Source organism: Hemiscyllium ocellatum, chromosome 7 (assembly GCF_020745735.1).
Source record: "Hemiscyllium ocellatum isolate sHemOce1 chromosome 7, sHemOce1.pat.X.cur, whole genome shotgun sequence".
In the NCBI taxonomy this organism is placed as follows: Eukaryota; Metazoa; Chordata; class Chondrichthyes; order Orectolobiformes; family Hemiscylliidae; genus Hemiscyllium; species Hemiscyllium ocellatum.
In genome coordinates, this window is record NC_083407.1 from 61813243 (window position 1) to 61832567 (window position 19325).

The 19325-nt window shown below is 40.2% G+C and overlaps 1 protein-coding gene across 4 annotated transcripts in view; it reads left to right on the forward strand.

Annotated features, from left to right (window-relative positions):
• tlk1a (tousled-like kinase 1a) overlaps nucleotides 1-19325 on the forward strand; it is a 131103-nt gene that overhangs the window by 103051 nt on the left and 8727 nt on the right. For 3 of the 4 annotated variants that reach the window (XM_060827262.1, XM_060827264.1, XM_060827265.1), the window contains exons 16-19: nucleotides 3747-3838; nucleotides 3925-4014; nucleotides 7287-7456; nucleotides 10848-10986. In XM_060827262.1, the coding sequence (XP_060683245.1) occupies nucleotides 3747-3838; nucleotides 3925-4014; nucleotides 7287-7456; nucleotides 10848-10986 (491 nt within the window). The remainder of the gene's footprint in view (nucleotides 1-3746; nucleotides 3839-3924; nucleotides 4015-7286; nucleotides 7457-10847; nucleotides 10987-19325) is intronic. The other variant, XM_060827266.1, reaches the window with a different exon arrangement.

The window sequence follows — 19325 nt, forward strand, 5'->3', positions numbered from 1 at the left end:
ACAAAATGTTTTTTTTTAAGTTTTGTGCTTCAATATTGAACATCTCCCAGGATGGTTAACATCAGGCCACTGAACTGACTGACTAAAAGGGCAACATGAGGGTAATTAATTAGGTTCAGTAAATGGTAAAACGTTGGCAAATGGAGTGTAATGTGAGAGAAAATGTGAAGTCTGTTTTGGAAGGGAAAAACAAAAGCTGGAACATGTCGAGACTTGGGGCTACTTTTAGATAAAACACAAAGCTAGGTCATCAGGAAGGCTAATGGAATGTTGGTCTTTACTTTAAGACACTTGGAGTATAAGAGAAGTCTTACTAAACTGTACAAGGTGCTGGTGTGATCACATCTGAAGTACTGTGAGCACTGTTGGTCCTCATATGTAAGGAAATACATTATTTTATTGGAGGCATAGATTGAAACTGATGTGCAAATGTAACTGTCTCCAATCTTGAATGGTACAGTTGCCATACCATGTAGTGATGACATCCAGACAGAATGGTCTCGATGGCTCACCTATAAAAGCTGGCAAAGGTATTCGCCGTCTTGCCAAATTTTCTCAGCTGCTCGAGGAAGAAAAATTGTTGGGCCTTTGTAACCAGTGCATCCACACGAAGAATCCAAGAAAGCTTGTTGTGGATGACCACTCCCAGGAGCTTGACACTGTCCACTCGTTCCATCTCTGTGCTGTTAATGTGTAGGGGGGCATGAATAACATCCCGCTGAAAGTCAATAATGAGTTCCTTGGTTTTGCGGGATTGAGAGCTAGGTTGTTTTCAGTGCACCATTTTTCCAGGTCTTCCACTCCCGTCTGTAATCTCTTTTGTCAGCATCTGAGATTTGACCAACTATGGTGGTATCATCAGTGAACTTGTAAATGGCATTAGTCTGCTATTTGGTGACACAGTCATGGGTGTACAGTGAGTACTGAAGGGGGCTGGGTAAGCACACTTGGGGAGCTCCAGTGTTGCGTTAGTGAGGATGAAATATTGTCCCCAGTCTTCACTAATGATGGTCTGTGGGTCAGGAAACTGAGGATCCAATTGCAGAAGTGGGGCTTAGTCTGCGATCACTAAGTTTAGTGATCAGGCTTGAGGGCATAATAGTGTTGAAGGCTGAACTGTAATCAATGAGTAGGATTCTTATATGTCTACTCTTGGTGTCAAGATGCTCTAGAGAGGAGTAAAGGACAAGTGATATGGCATCTGACCTGGATCTGTTGGTCCGATAGGCAAATTGGAGTGGGTCAAGAGTAGTTGGGAGGCTGGAGTTGATTAATGCACATGACCAGCCTTTCAAAGCTCTTCATGACCGCTGAAGTTAGGGCCACTGGTCAGTAGTCATTGAGACATGCTGCATGAGCTTTGTTAGGCACAGAGATGATGTTGGCCCTCTTGAAACAGGCAGGGACAGTGACCTGCTGTAGGAAGAGGTATAAGATGTCCGAGAAGACCTCTAATAATTGATCTGCACATGCTCTGAATGCACAGCCTGGCCTGGCATGGCACAGTCTGCATTAAACTCCCATCTCACACTCCTCAGCCATTGGCCTATTTGATCAAGATCCCATTGTACTCTTAGATAATCATCTTCATTGTCCACTATAACAACAATTTGGGTGTCATCCACAAACTTACTAACCATGTCTCCTGTATTCTCATCCAAATTGTTTATCTAAATGATTAGCAACAGTGGACCCAACACTGACCCTCGGGGAAGGTCACAGGTCACAGACCTCCAGTCTAATCAACAACCCTCTAATACTATCCCCTGTCTCCTACCATGAAGCATTTGCATTTGCAAAATAATACCTCTCATTCTGTTTGTCAGAGGATGCACATAGTGCAGTTTGAGTTTAACACTTGTGAAAATTGAGACGAATTATTTGGCGTATCAGTTTTAATTATTAATTTGAAAGAGTACATATCTTAAATGTTATATTATTAGAAAAAGTGTGTAATTTTACTATCTTAAGTGCTAAATTTAAAAATGAGGAAACATTGTGGTAAAGACAAAAGAAAGTGTGCCTGCTTAATGATGGAATAAGTTATGATTTAGGTTTGTGAGGCACCAGTGCGAGGCTGATCCTGCTAATATTCAGAAATGATGCAAGTACTTCCCACACCACCTGCCTTTACTTTTAAATCCAGATTCCAAAAATTATGATATATAAATTATACACACTTCATCACAATTGGTTCTCTCAATATGCACCCGAAAACACTAAAATCATGTCACTAGAATCTCAGGAATACAGTTTTGAATCCATATGTGAACGCTGCATTTTCTTCTTTATTAGCTGAAGTTGTTAATCACACAATTGTCTGTTGGTGTCTTTCAGCATTGCACTATGTAGAAGGATCAGAGGAATTCTAGTTTTACCTATTCTCTCAATGTTACCTTTTTTCTTAATGGGCCTGTCCTTCATATCCTATTTAACACTGATTCCAAGATACCACCAGGAATGAAGACTTGCTCACTTTTCTTTATATTTGGGAGCCTGGATACTGAAAGAGATTTTAATTGCCCTATGACTATCTTTTATTGTCGATGTTCTTCAAGATAGGTAAATAGAATCACTTATGAAGTCAAGGATGTAATGTAAATGAAGTTGAGTAACAGTTTGATCTGCTTTTCTTTATTCTATAGACATAACTAATTTGGCGACCACTGGAATGGAAATTGCTTGTCAATCAGCTTTTGTCCCTCATGTAGTCAGAACATGGAACCATTGAGGACTTATTCATAAGCCAGACACTGCTTAGCATGTGATCTTTTTATCACTGCAGCTCTTTTGCAGATCCACTGAGTACAGCACCATTTAAGTGCTGGTACCATTTAGGGTCCATTCACTGTTATTGAGCACCAGCTTTTCTTTAAACTCTGTAATGGACTCTAGGTTCTTTCCAGTCGATGAATTTGGATTGATTGCATGATTTCCTTCATCCATATCTATTTTGCAATCATGTAAGAATAACATTTTCTCTAACTTTGCCAAAGCAGCAAATATCAATAGTTTTTATAATATGATTTGGGGACTACTTTTAGCCCACTTTAATCTATCTTTGAGTATTCATAGTTGAAATTGCATGTCTTTTAGGGGTTCAGTTAAGTTGATCTAGCTGGGATTGAGTGCTTGATATTTTTGTAAGGAAATAGTGCTTGCAGTTTGGTAAATTCACTATCCATATTATAGATGAAAGGCCTCAATATAAAGCAGTTCAGTGTTTTGGTAGAACTTTGGTCTTACAGTATCTTGTGTAGAAGCCTGGTATACCCTGTGTGGTCTAGCAGTCTTCTTTGCAAATAGAGTGGCATGATAAAAATAACTTCTTGCTAAATCTCAGGTACATATACGAATTTGTGTCTCTCACTCTTGCCGTCTCTATTGCCCCGTCTCTCTTATCCGCCTGCACATGCGCGTGAATGCACGCACACACACAAACACATGCACCCCCCATACACCCCTGTGTGATATAGATGTATGGAAGCATTCCTGAAGGGACTTTTGAGTAGAAAGGTTTGGCACATATGGCCTCCATTATTGACCTATAAATTTAAGATTTACTGTTATCTCATCCAAGGCCTTTTACCATGTACTATGTGTTTATGCATGCAGTAATTAAGAGTTGTTTTTCTTTTAGTGATTTATCTGAAGCCCTGAAAGAAGGATATTTTCATTATTCTGAAATACCATTAATATTGTACCACACTTCATTTTCAAGTACAATTCTTTTGTTTTTCTGTTAGGCCTTTGATTTGATTGAACAGCGGTATGCAGCAGTGAAAATCCATCAATTAAACAAAAATTGGAGGGAAGAAAAGAAGGAAAACTATCACAAGTATGTCTTATCATTAATACTGCAAACAGAATTTTCTGTAGTTTGTGAAGAAGAATTATATGCACTATTTTAATTGTTGGTTTTAGGCATGCATGTAGAGAATACAGAATACACAAAGAACTGGATCATCCCAGGATAGTTAAGTTGTATGACTATTTCTCCCTGGATACAGATACGTAAGTATATGCTGCTTTGTGATTTCAGAATGAATATGCTCCATGCATCAAGAAAGCAATAGGTCACTTTCGTATAAGTTGAAATCTGGGACTTACACTTTTGTCCCTGTAAGAGTTTATATCATATAATATAATATAATATAATATAAAATAATATAAAATATATTAAATAAAAAATGAATTATCAAATCACTTTGTGGAAAGTCAACAAAAGGAGATTTTACTAACTCAAGACTAGCCTCAAAGATCACAATCTTGTAAATAAATTGACAAGGAAATTAAAAGTATTAACTTCAAAATTCAAAGGTGCAAAATGCATTTGTGAGTATTCTGTTTACAATTGTTTTAGTAGATTCCATTTCTGCTTTCGTAAATTCAGTTTGATATTCTTTGTGTGGGATGCTGCAGGTCGAAATACTTCATTTTTCAAGGCCACTGCTTGAGATTTCAGTGTAAGGCTGTTTGTTGGTTTTTAAGAGCTACCTTTTTCATTTTCACTAACTAATTTGTGTGACTGCACCACCAAATATAACAATGCCCTTTGTATTCATGCTAATGTATGGGATTTTGGACTTTCTTGAGCATTAATCAATATGTTCACTTGTAAACCCTCCATTAAATTTAGGCAAAACACTCATTCGTTTCTTAAGCATTACATTATTTAAGTGGACAAAAGATGCAACATACATTAACAGCAAATGTTTTATTTTACTTATCAAAGTAACTGGCGCACACTTTTTTGTTTTTTTTAAAAAACATTATTTTGCAATAAATTCATTACTTCACTGGCTTCTAGTTAGCTGCTTGTTACTTGAAAGGTTTATAACGGTTTATTTGTTCCCTTTGGCAGCCTGCTTCCCTTTTTCTCCTTTTATCACCATTATCTTCACTCCCTCATCCCCTTTCAGCCATTGGTTTCTCTTTTTCCATTCCCAATAATCCCATTTCTTCTGCCCATTCCACAATCACTCCGCCAGCTTCAGCAACAATGTTTCCATCGCCTTCTGTCCTTTTTTGAAAAACTTGCAGCAACCTTGCAGGATGTATTTATTACTGTCAGGCATTTCCACTAATTGTGCTCGTTAATGGGACTCTGAGGGAGTTCTGAAAATGAAGCTGCTTCTTTTAATCAGTCTCCAATCAGTGTTTTTAAACTTTTGAACATCGTGTGCTAATTTATTTTAAAAAACACTGCTATACCCAAAAAACCAAGAAATGTGTGAGTTAAGCAATTTCCAGTCAATTAAAATTACTTGGAGTATGGCAAGTTGATCTTGATTACAGATCTTTTTGTGTAAACATTTTCAGGTATTTATCAAATTACAGCCTGTTAGCAATCTTAAATATGTAATTTTTTTTCACGTTGACGTTTCAAAGCATTATCTGATTATTCTAGTTAACTGCAGAGTTTGTACTTGAAGAAATGTAAATGGGTTTGAGCAAAAAACTCAATAACATTTCTAATCTACATTTTTACACTTATTTCCTAATTGCACCTAAAAACTGTGCCCCATTATCATTATGGTTCAGTAAGTGAAGAAAATTTACAATGCTCATTATCTATTTATGTACAGGTTTTACAGAGTGCCAAAGATTTTATGTTTTTCTCTGACTAACATATTACTTTTATTGTTTATGGATCCTGGAAATTGTGGGAGTTGTATTGGAATTTGCAAAAGGTACCAATTTAAGAGAGGCAACTTATGATTAATGTGAAGGACTACGGAGGACGTAGGATGAACAAAAGCAGTTCAATGTAGTTAGCTGTAAATATATTTGTCAGTCAGAATAGGGGAAAGGAGTAAACTTTGAATGTTTAACCACAGACCACTGAGCCACCAATGTAGCATGGTGACTCGTGGTTAGTAGTGCTGCCACACTGCAGCAGAGGCCTGGATCTGATTCTAGGTGACTGTGTGGAGTTTGCACATCCCTGTGTCTATTGGTTTCTACCAGGTGCTCCGCTTACCTCCCACAGTCCAAAGCTGTGCAGGCTAGTGGAAATACCTATGGTAAATGTGTTCTTACAGGGATTTACTGGGTGTGCTGGGTCTGGGTACAGTGCTGTTTGGAGGATCAGTGCAGACTTGATGAGCTGAATGGTCACTTCCCACGTTCTGTAGGGATTTTATGATTTTCTAATCTGAGAGAGCTGTGATAAACACAGATAAATGGCTTTTAAAGGTGGCAGTGCAACTTCACAACATGGAGTAAAGACAGGCAAATTCTCTCTTCCAAATCTCAAAATACCGAATGTCTGTAGTTTAGTAAACAAAATGTGGGTAAGATACTGTACAGTTAATATCTTCCTAATCTTGAAATACAGCAGTAGTGTACAAGTGTATAGCTTTGATGCACAGTCAATATTTAACGATCATTTCGTGCTACTGTTCAGCACAGCTGAAGATTGCTTTCAGTTTTGACAATGTGTGGCATATTAGATGTTCACCAACTTCATGATGGCAATAAAATTGCATTAGAATGGTTTGGCTTCCTTTTGCAATCAATAAACTATTTCTCCAAAAATATGATAAATGTAGTTTTACCAATTGAACTGCAAATGAAGTGCTTTTATTTCTTAATCTTGTCTTCAGTGTGCATTCACCAAACAACTGTGTTCTATTTTGTAAAATATGACCAGTCTGCCAACAGCCTGACTGCATTGTGGGACAAAGCCAGAAATTGCTGAAGGAACTCCAGTCTAGCAGCATGTGTGGATAGAAAGCAGTGTTAACATAGTCCAGTGACCCTTCTTCAGAACTCATTGTGGAATTCCATGTTCCTTGCATTTTGTGCAGACTGGCTTGACATGCTGGTAGTAATTTCCAGATACTATGTTTTGATGCCACCTCAAAATAATGGGAATAATGTATACATGGTGAATGTTTGGAGTTGCCATTAACCCCAGTGAGATTCCTAACAGCTGGCAAGACTTACTTGAAAAGTGAATTGTCTTTATCAGTTATAAAGTATGGCAGTTTATGGTCTTAAATAAAAATTGAAGTTGTTGGAGGAACTCAACACGTCTGGCAGCATCTGTAGCGAGAGACCAGAGTTAACGTTTCATGTCAGTAAAGCTCTCTCGAACCCAATTTATGTTGGTGTTGCTTCCAGTTGTGAGAAATTTGCACTACAGGTGCAAACTGCCAAAGAACAATTAGAAAATGGGGCAGTTATAGCAAACCAACCAAATCGCATGGTGTCAAGCAGAAAATCTGTATACTGTGCCACTGGAAGAGTTATGCACTAAAATGTAAATTGTCTTTCCTTAGATTTTGTACAGTGTTAGAATACTGTGAAGGAAATGATTTAGACTTCTATCTGAAGCAGCACAAACTGATGTCTGAGAAGGAAGCAAGATCCATTGTAATGCAGATTGCAAATGCTTTGCGGTATTTAAATGAGATCAAACCGCCAATTATACATTATGATCTAAAGCCTGGTAAGTTTCATCACAGTCTGCCTTGTGAACTAACATGACATATGCATTATTACTGATGGTGTTTTTTCAAATGAGTTTTCATTTAAAGTATTAGAAGAATTGCAATTAGTATTTGGAGTTGATGTTCAATAAATTGCAAAAATACATTCCATGCAGAAAAGTGAAAGGTTAGGAGTGCTGAGGCTTGTTGGGAATTAGCTTTGTTTTGAGATCCTACAAAGCAATTATAATGATTTTTCTATTGTTTTCTTTTTGTCCTTTCTCTCCTGAATATAGCAGAGTCTGCTGGTAGCCCTCAACTCTAATGAGCGTGCTTTGGCCATTCTTAATGTGCAAGTCTCAACAGTATTAAGTTGACCATCAGGGGCATCTGTATTGTTTATTTCAGCCTTGGTAATGCATAGTCTTAAGATCATAACTAGACCAGGAGTGGACGTTTGACTTGTGAAGTCCAGTCTGCCAATCAATACAATAATGGCTGATCTGATCTTAACTCCACATTCCTGTCTGCTGCTCAATAACCCATAACCCTTTTGCAGATCAAATATCTGTCTCATGTAACCTTAAATATATTCCAGCCAATACTGACCTCTGTGGAAGAGCGCGCCAAGGACTATAATGCTCAGAGTGATTACACTTTTCTTCTTTATCTGAAATAAAACCATAGAGATGTGCAGCATGGAAACAGACCCTTTGGTCCAACTTGTCTATGCCAACCAGATATCCTAGATAAATCTAGTCCCATTTGCCAGCATTTGGTCTGCAACCCTCCACCCCTTCCTGTTCATATACCCAACCAGATGTCTTGTAAATATTGTAATTGTACCCACCTCCTCCACTTCCTCTGGCAGCTCATTCCATGCACTGCCCTCTGCATGAAAAAAATGCTCCTTAGGTCTATTTTAAATCATCCCCCTCCCCTTAATCCTATGCCCTCTAGTTTTAGACTCCCCCACCCTCGGAGGAGAGCTTGTCTATTTACCCTATTCATATCCCTCATGATTTTATAGGCCTCCATAATGTCACCCCTCAGCCTCTGATGCTCTAAAGAAAATAGCTACAGCCTACTCAGCCTCTCCCTTTAGCTCAAATCTTCCAACACTGGAAATGTTCTTGTAAATCTTTTCTGAACCTTTCAAGTTTCACAACATCCTTCCTATAGCAGGGAGACCAGAATTGCACAAAGTATTCCAAAGGTGCCGAAACCATGGCCTGTACAGCCTCAACATGACCTCCCAACTCCAGTACTCTGTGCACTGACCGATAAAGACAAGCATGCCAAATGCTGCTTTTACTATCCGATTTATCTGCAATTCCATTTTCAAGGACTATGAACCTGCATTCCAAGGTATCTTCGTTCAGTTACACTCACCCAGACTTGAATGAGAGATCCCTTATTATAAATGGTCCTTCTGACCCCATTTATGATTCCCCATAAGTGAAAACATTCAATCAATGTGAACCCTCTCAAACTCCCTCAGAAGTTTATATCGTATATAAAAGGTAGACTTTATTTAGCTTGTACAAGCTTTTACTGTCTCATTATAGTTCTTGCTAGTCTTCTAATCTATTCCAATTCTCCCTTTTATTAATAATCTTCTGCCAAATAATAAAATTTTCCCATTCTTCTTGCCTATTACAAATTTTTGCAACATTGTACTTTTGTTTGGCATAATTTGATACTATCCTTAATTACTTTTAGCATCTCATAGTGCTTCTTTTTCTAGAATTTTTCGTTCTTTCTTGTGTTGGGAGTTATGGGAAATCTCCTGAAGTGTCTACTAGTGCTTCTCTACTACCTTTTAATCTATTTTAGTCATACTTTGGTCTGTTTTTGTTAACAAAAATCTCAATTTTATGGACTACCACTCCTGAATGCATCTTTTTACAACTTTTCTTTCATTTTAATATCATACTTAACTTCCTTGGTTAGCCATGGTTGCTGCATCCCTCTCTTAGAGTTTGGATTTTTGTTTGTCACTTTATCCAGCTTTTTCCATGTTTCCTGACTCCCCACATCTCTTCAAAGCATCTTGAAATGTTTGTCTGTTAGAAGATTTCTGCATAAAGGCATGGTGTTGCTCCCCACCTGGGATTGATGATGCACATTGTAAATCCTTTATTGTCAATAGTGAACAATTTCTGGTGTTTTGCTCATTTCTGACATTGGCATCTTGGAAATCTGTCATTTTAAATGTATACTCTGACCTTGAGGAATGATGCGATCAAAAAGAATCTCCATTCCACAGTTGAGAGCAAGATCTACCTACAGAGTTGTAATTTTGGAAGCAGTGAGCACAGGAGACCAAAGTACCTGGGTAATCTCAGATTCTGTCTTTCCCACACTTGCTGCTCCAGCTCCTCCAATCACAGCTTCCCTCCCACCACCTCTTTCTATTTCTTAAGAAATGGATTCTATGAATGGATGAACAGCATAGGTGGGAAGGGGGAGTTCTGGGTTTGATGTAGCTGAATCCAATCTCGCATTGACAATCAGCAGGAGACTTTCAATTGCACCATTAACAATTGCTCAACTTCCTCAGATCCTTTGGAGGAAAATCAGAAAATAAACCAAGTGGGGGGAGTCTCTGCTTGTAATAAGGCAGATAAAGGCCAGGGAAACCATCACTTTGCCTCATGTCCACATTTCCAAGCATTCTCAGGACACTGCACTCTGCCAAAGCCAGGAATTGCCCCTTGGATCTTCCCTGGACTGACTTGGTACCACTGTCTTTGGCTGTACATGTGGAGAAGCTAAGTAATAACTGTAACTGCTTTTGCATTTCAGCCAGGGTACTATGGCTGTTCTGGAAAAGCACAGCAGGTCAGGCAGCATCCGAGGAGCAGGAAAATCGACATTTTGGGCAAAAGCCCTTCAGGAAGCCCCGAAACCTCGATTTTTCCTGTTCCTCGGATGTTGCCTGACCTGCTGTGCTTTTCCAGCACTACTCTAATCTAGACTCTGATTTCCAGTATCTGCAGTCCTTACTTTTGCCTACTATGACTATTCTGTCCATTTTCTATTGTTGTAGCATTTCTACAAATTGTTTGCAATAGCGTGGTGTGGCATTCTGAGAAGGACACTGGCCACAAAACATTGAAACAATCTTGTGTGTTTGTATCAGCTACTGAGTAGATATCATGAAGGCACTTGAAAAAATTAATGTGTGTGTGATGCCCCCACCAAGTTAGTGTTTCTGTCAGGACAGTGCATTTAACTAGCCTCCAGACTGCTGATAATTAGATTTACAGTCTTATTTTTTTTAAAAGTCCTGCAAAGTCAAAAGTTATTTTTGATGTGGCTATATGCTATGTGGAACTTTAAAACCAGGCAAAAAGGAAACGATACAACTAAACTGCAGGTAACACGCGTATTTTATTTTACCTTTAGGTAATATCCTTTTGGTTGATGGAACTGCATGTGGCGAAATAAAAATAACTGATTTTGGATTATCTAAAATTATGGATGACGATAATTATAACGCTGTAGATGGAATGGATCTGACATCTCAAGGAGCTGGAACATACTGGTAAATTCTACAAATAATTTCAGATGAGTGCTTATGAAATGTCATTTCATTTCACAGCTTGGGATTCCTCTTTAGCTATAGCTCCTATTGATTAAAAGGTTTTCTAAAATATATTGCAAATAAAATTGCATTGTTGACTTCTGAGAAGGTTTGGACTTTTTTGTTTATATGATATCAGCATTGAATCAAAAATTCATTTGAAGGTTATTACGGCATAGTGCATAAAAATTGCACCTGAACTGACGAAGTGTTCTAACAGATCGACCATTTTGCATTTAAATTTCTTTTGCTTGTAGACAAATGTAATTGAAGGAGATTTCCTTTTAGTTATGGAAAATGTTTTTATTTTAAATGGAGTTTTGGTGCAGATGTAGTTAATAACTTTTATGTAGCAGCTTTTAGTGCAGCCCTGTTAGAGATTTTAACGCAAAATCCAGATTATTATTGTTTACGGTAAACATTTTGATGCATTAACATAGAACATAGAAAAATACAGCACAGTTTAGGCCCTTTGGCCCGCGATGTTGCGCCGAACCAAGCCCACCTAACCTACACTAGCCCACTATCCTCCATATGCCTATCCAATGCCCGTTTAAATGCCCATAAAGAGGGAGAGTCCACCACTGCTCCTGGCAGGGCATTCCATGAACTCACGACTCTGAGTAATGAATCTACCCCTAACATCTGTCCTATACCTACCACCCCTTAATTTAAAGCTATGCCCCCTTGTAATAACTGAAACCCTTTTTCCATTCTAGTATCTGGATAGCTAACATGTTAGATATCCAGATACTAGACATATGTGCATGTGAACATAGATACATTCTCTGTTCAGCAAGCTTCTCGGTAAGTTTATTTTGTGGCACAGGCCTTCTGTGTTCCAGAAAGGATTAATATTAATTTTAAAAATTGATGCGGATTTTGGGCATAGTTGAACCCATGATTTTAGATGCTCCAACTCAAGTTTAACAGATGCCAAAAACAAACAGTCAGTTAATACTGCATAATCAATGGAGTTCACTGACAAATTTTAAAACTTTTTAGCTGATAGTTTCAATCTTCAATAGCACATCAAACAAAATGGCTGATTGTTAGCTCTGGTTAAATGTAGGTGGTTCATTGTTTCCCATTGGAAGTGGCATTGTGTCTAGCACATGCTGTTTCCATTGTTTGACAGACCTGTGTTGTAGCATCACTTCATTTTTAGGTAAATTTGGTGCAATTCCAAGCATTTTCTCATCTTGTAATGGAGCCAGATCCCTGACTTGGTAATGATGAAGTCATGCATATTGCCAGACCATTGTTTTACATATTCTGGCTGAATTATTCTTTCACTACTAATGACATACGGCACTTCAAGATTAACTAGTTTGAGTTATTAAATAAGAGATATGCAGCATGGAAACAGCCTTTCGGTCCCCCTCATCCATGCTGACCAGATATCCTAAATAAATCCATCAGTTCTTCTCTAGCAGTTTGGTACAGCTGAGTTACATTTGAGGGCTATTAAAGGCTAACCACATTAGATTAGATTAGATTCGATTCCGTACAGTATGGAAACAGGCCCTTCGGCCCAACAAGTCCACACCAACCCTCGGAAGTGTAACCCACCTCAGCCCATTCCCCTACATTTATGTCTGACGAATGCAACTAACACTACGGGCAATTTATCATGGCCAATTCACTTGACCTACACATTTTTGGATTGTGGGAGGAAACCAGAACACCCAGAGGAAACCCACGCAGACATGGGGAGAACATGCAAACTCCATACAGACAGTTGCCTAAGGCAGGAATCAAACCCGGATCAGTAATGCTGTGTGGCAACAATGAGCCATGTGCCACCCATTATTGTGGATATGGAATCTCATTTAGGCCAGACCAGTTAACAATGACAGATTTAAAGTTTTAAGTTTGGTGATTCTTCAGGAGTCCAGAACCAGTTGTAAAGAAGCATCATGAACTTGAAATGTTAACTCTGCTCCACTCCACAGATGCTACTGAGTTTTTCCAGCACTTCTAAAAATTTATTTTAGAAATCAGGAATCTGCAATATTTTGCTTTTATTATTATGAGTGACAGACTTTCAACCTTAAATGACAAAGTGAACGAGGTGAGTATTTTATGACAATCGGTGGTAGTTTCATGATTGCCCTACTCAGCTTAGAATTGAATTTACAGCCCACTGGCTGTCATGGTGGGACTTGAACATTTGGCTTGGGTTCAGCCTTACCAGTTCAGTGACATTAGCACTAAATCACTATCTTCTGATAATTAATGTATGTGGATGTTGTTACTTGTATGGACTTTGGAAGGCATTCAATAATCCTCCTCATAAGAGACTTAGCTAGAATTGAATTTAGGAGTTAAAGTTGAATATAATGAAATTGAAGGCAGGTTATTGATTTGGTTGGGAAAGTGACTAAATTTCTTGAAGATAAAATAAGGATGAAGGGTCAGATTTGTTTCTGCATGATGTAGGAGCTGGTGGATCCTATTGTGGTTCCCAGTGATCATATCTGTAGTAAATGTTGGTTGCTAGAAGAAGTCCAGCTCAGAGTAAATGAGCTGGAGTCTGAGCTTCAAACATTGCAACACATCAGAGAGGGGTAGGGGAGGGGGACAATTACCTGGTCACAGTGTTTAAGACAGTCACACCCCTTAGACCAATTAACTCGAATTCGACCAGTGGTCATGGGTAGGAGGGTGTGGCTGTAAGTGAAGCAGGTAGAGGGATTCAGGAGGTAGAGTTGCAGGAGCCTCAAACCTGTTGAACAAGGACAGGGACTAAGAGTTATGCTCCCTGGGGGGATTGGAATGGGGAGTACAGAGAGGATGAACCAACTTACTGAAGGCCTGCGGTGCAGGGAACCATTCAAGTTGGGGGGGGTGGGGGGAAGAGAAGAGAACTGTTGTAATTAAGGGATAGTATAGTTAGAAGCATAGACAATGTTTTCTGTGACCAAAATCAAGAGTCCTGTAGGCTGTGTTGCCTGTCTGGTGCTCAGGTTCAGGATATCTCATCTGGGCTGCAGAGGAACTTGGAGTGGGAGTGGTCCACGTATGTACCAATAGCATAGATAAAACCAGGGCAGAAGTTCTACTAAAGAAGTATGAACAGCTAGGAGCTAAATTAAATAGCAGAATCAAAACGGTGATAATCTCTGGATTACTACCTGAGCCATGAGCTAATTGACACAGCGTGAATAAGTTTAAGCAGGTAAATGTGTGGTTTAGAGATTGGTGTGGGAGAAATGAGTTTGAATTCATGGGACATTGGCACCAGTACTGGGGAAGAAGGGGCCTGTTTTGATGTAACAGTCATCTTCCGCTCTTCGGATGGTTGGTGTGGACTTGTTGGGCCGAAGGGCCTGTTTCCACTCTGTAGGGCTTCTGTGAGAAAGTGCGAGAAAAAACTGAATGGTTGGAAGTTGGATGAACTACACCCCATAATTCTAAGGGAGATAGCTACAGAGATGGAGGAGATGTTAGTAGTGATCTTGTAGAATTGCTAAAAGCAGGGAGGGTCCCAGAGGACTGTAAAATCTCTAACGTGACACCTCTGCTTAAAAAGGGAGTATGGCAGAAGATGGAAAGTTACAAACTGATTAGTCTAACCTCGGGCATGAGTAAGATCCTGGAACCTCATTGTGAAGGATGAGATTTCTAAATATTTGGAAGTATATGGTAAAATAGGGCAAAGTCATCAAGGAGAGGGCATGCCTGACCAATCTACTGGAATTCTTTGAGGAAATAACGAGCAGGTGAGACCAAGGAGAGTCAGTGAATGTTATCTACCCGGACATCAAGAAAGCCTTTGACAAAGTGCTGCACAGAAGGCTGCTGAGTAAGATACGGGCCAAGTTCGAGGCAAGATGCTAGCATGAATAAAAGCCTGGCTGCCTGGTAAAAAGCAGAGTGTTGGGATAAAAGGGTCTTCCTCAGGATGGCAGCTGGTGACAAGTGGTGTTCTGCAAGGCTGTGTTGGTACCACAACTTTTCACTTCATACATTAACGATCGAGATGAAGGAACTGAGAGCATTCTGGCTAAGTTTGCTGATGATACAAAGATAGCTAGAGGGACAGGTAGCATTGAGGAGGCGTGGAGGCTGCAGAAGGATTTGGATAGGTTAGGAGAGTGGGCAAGAAAGTGGCAGATGAAGTACAATGTGGGAAAGTGTGAGGTCATGCACTTTGATAGGAAGAATAGAGGCATGGACTATTTTCCAAATGGGGAGAAAATTCAGAAGTCTGAGGTGCAGAGAGACTTGGGAGTTCTAGTCCAGGATTCTCTCAAGGTAATCTTGCAGTTGAGTCAGTAATTAAGAAGGCAAATGCAATTACGGCACTTATTTTGAGAAGACTTAAATATAAAAGCAGGGATGTACTTTTGAGGCTCTGTAAGGCTCTGGTCAGACCACCTTTTGGAGTGTTGTGTGCAGTTTTGTGCCATGTCTCAGGAGGGATGTACTGGCCCTGGAAGGTGTTCAGAGGAGGTTCACTAGAATGGTCTCAGGAATGTAAAGCCTAATATATGAAAAATGTTTGAAGACCCTGGGACTATACTGAATGGTGTTTAGAAGGAGGGGGGATCTAATGGAAACATACAGAATACTGAATGGCCTAGACAGAGTGGATGTTGGAAAGATGTTTACATTGATAGGAGAGACTAGTACCCGAGGGTACAGCTTTAGAGTAAAGAGAGAAGATCTTTTAGAATGGCGATAAGGAGAAATTTCTTCAGCTAAAGAGTGGTGAATCTATGGAATTCATTGTCACAGAAGGCTATAGAGGTCAAGTCATCAAGTAGATTTAAGACTGAGATACATAGGTTCTTGAGGACCAAGGGTTACAGGAGAAAGTGGGAGAACATAGAACATTAGTGCAGTACAGGCCCTTCGGCCCTCGATGTTGCACCAACCTGAGGAACCAATCTGAAGCCCACCTAACCTGCACTATTCCATTCTCGTCCATGTGCCTATCCAATGACCATTTAAATGCCCTTAAAGTTGGCGAGTCTTCTACTGTTGCAGGCAGTGCATTCCACACACCTACTACTGAGTAAAGAAGCTACCTCTGACATCTGTCCTACATCTATCACCCTTCAGTTTAAAGCTATGTCTCTTAATGTTTTTCCTCGGATAGCGATGACTAAGGCTCTCACTGTCCAACCTACCTAACCATCTGATTATCTTATACGAGATTAGGGAGAATGTGTTCAGAAACTTATCAGCCGTGATTGCTGATGTTGGCTCAGTGGTTCGCACAGCTGCCTTTCAGTGCCAGGGACCCGGGTTCAATTCCTGCCTCGGGCAACTGTCTGTGTGAAGTTTGCACATTCTCCCCATGTCTGCGTGGGTTTGCTCCCACAATCCAAAGATGTGCAGGTTAGGTGAATTGGCCATGATAAATTTCCCATAGTGCTAGGTGCATTAGTCAGGGGTAAATATAGGGTAGGGGAATTGGTCTGGGTGGGTTACTGTACGGAGGGTCGGTGTGGATTTGTTGGACAGAAAGGCCTGTTTCCACAATGCAGGGAATCTAATCTAATCTAATCCTGATTGAATGGTGGAGCAGATTTGATGGGCCGAATGGCCTAATTTCTGGTCCTACGTCTTATGGGTAATGGACAGTTACTTTAATTGGCAGTTTTTGACTAGCACCCTGCAAGGAATGAGTTGAAGCATTAAATATTCACTGTTTATTAGCAGCCTGGATGATGGGATAGGAATAGGAAGACGTTGTATATTCATAACACAAAAATTGATGGCAGTGAGATTAAAACATAAGATTACAGAGATTAATACATTAAATGAATGGTAAGTAAGTGGGAGATCATTCCCTTTGAACTTAAGAAGAGTAGAATAGAACAATTCCTTAATGGCCAGACAGTAGAGGTGAATTCAGACACTTATGAATTCAGATACATAAATTTTGACCAGTGGAGACACAATGGGCCAAAGCGCCATTTTGAGACCTCTGCTGTGGACCTCTGACTCTGACTCTGAGTCTGATATAGATCATTATTTTCTTGTTCCAAGGCATTTTAAGCAAAATTGATGATAAAATTATAGCCTTTATATCTACTGGCTAGAATATATGGATACCTGGACGATGACAACACTTTAATAGAGGTTATGTTGCAACTGTTAGATTATACATATTGCAGTGAAGTTCCAAGTGCTGCATCATAGAAAGGATATATTGGCCTTTGAAGGCAGTGCCGCATAGGTGTGGTAGAATGATTCCTGAGCTCAGTTAAATTGTGTGGAGTGGTTACACAACCAGATTTATATTCCCTAGAATTTAGAAGGTTAAAGGTTAGATTGATCGTATTTTCAAAATGTTGCAGCAAACAGGGTAGGTAGTGAAATTGTCCCTGCTGTTTGAGAAATCCAGGGCTAGTAATCATTGGTTCTAAGTTTTAAGTCTATTTGGAGTGAAAATGGAAAATATTTTTATCACTCTGGCTGAAGGAGATTCTAGATAAATCTAACCAAAGAGATCTATAGGAATTTTTTAAAACTTGGGTACAGTTTGTGTTAATTCTTCATTTTAAATCAGGTAAATGTTTGTTCGGCAAAGGTATTAAGGGATATGGGTCAAAGGTACATATATGGAGTTAGGTCACAGATCAGCCGTGAATATCATTGAATGGCTGAACCAGGTTGAGAGGTTGAATAGCCTACTCCTAATCCTAAATCCTATTCCTAATCCAGCCACCAAACGTACTTACATGAGGCTGCCGATGTATTTTTAATTTTAAATCCAATTGATTTGTTAATCAAGAGATGGGACAAAAGTGAGAATGTGGTTAGGTTTCAGATCAACCATAATCTCTACGAATGGCAGAACAGACTGAATTATCTACCCCCTATGGTCCTATTGAGTAATATTAACTAAATTAAAAGTCTGAAAATGTTAATTTTATCTTTACTCTCATGATAACATGTTTACTTGTATCTTAAGTCATGAATCTTTTGAATCTTTTCAAAAACAAAAATAAAGGCACTTATGTGTGTTTCCCCAAAATCCAAGGTAATTTGCTGAATTCAGTGTGAACTTAATCTGTTTCTGTATTTTATGTTTAAGTTACTTGTATTTAATCTCATACTTTTTGGTAGGAAGTTTGGAATAACCATGACAGTCAGCATCGATTTGTGACAGCAAGATTGTGTTTGACTAACTTGCTGGAATTCTTTGAGGAGGCTTTGAGAAGCGTTGATGAGAGTGCCATGTTTGTTGTAGTCTGAATGGATAGTACAAGAGAGAATTGTAGATCACGGTAAGAAATTGGTAGACTTGTCAAGTTGGCAGAAAAATGACAGCTGCAAATGTGTTGCTGGTCAAAGCACAGCAGGTTAGGCAGCATCTCAGGAATAGGGAATTCAACGTTTCGAGCATAAGCCCTTCATCAGGAATAAGAGAGAGAGAGCCAAGCAGGCTGAGATAAAAGGTAGGGAGGAGGGACTAGGGGGAGGGGCGATGGAGGTGGGATAGGTGGAAGGAGGTCAAGGTGAGGGTGATAGGCCGGAGTGGGGTGGGGGCGGAGAGGTCAGGAAGAGGATTGCAGGTTAGGAGGGCGGTGCTGAGTTGAGGGACCCGACTGAGACAAGGTGGGGGGAGGGGAAATGAGGAAGCTGGAGAAATCTGAATTCATACCTTGTGGTTGGAGGGTTCCCAGGCGGAAGATGAGGCGCTCCTCCTCCAGCCGTCGTGTAGTTGTGTTCTGCCGGTGGAGGAGTCCGAGGACCTGCATGTCCTCGGTGGAGTGGGAGGGGGAGTTAAAGTGTTGAGCCACGGGGTGATTGGGTTGGTTGGTTCGGGCGGCCCAGAGGTGTTCTCTGAAGCGTTCCGCAAGTAAGCGGCCTGTCTCACCAATATAGAGGAGGCCACATCGGGTGCAGCGGATGCAATAGATGATGTGTGTGGAGGTACAGGTGAACTTGTGGCGGATATGGAAGGATCCCTTGGGGCCTTGGAGGGAAGTGAGTGTGGAGGTGTGGGCGCAAGTTTTACATTTCCTGCGGTTGCAGGGGAAGGTGCCGGGGGTGGAGGTTGGGTTGGTGGGGGGTGTGGATCTGACAAGGGAGTCACGAAGGGAGTGGTCCTTGCGGAACGCTGATAGGGGAGGGGAGGGAAATATATCCTTGGTGGTGGGGTCCGTTTGGAGGTGGCGGAAATGGCGGCGGATAATACGTTGTATGCGCAGGTTGGTGGGGTGGTAGGTGAGAACCAGTGGGGTTTGGTGGGGTGGTAGGTGAGAACCAGTGGGGTTTGGTGGGGTGGTAGGTGAGAACCAGTGGGGTTGGTGGGGTGGTACTGGTGAAATGTGAAA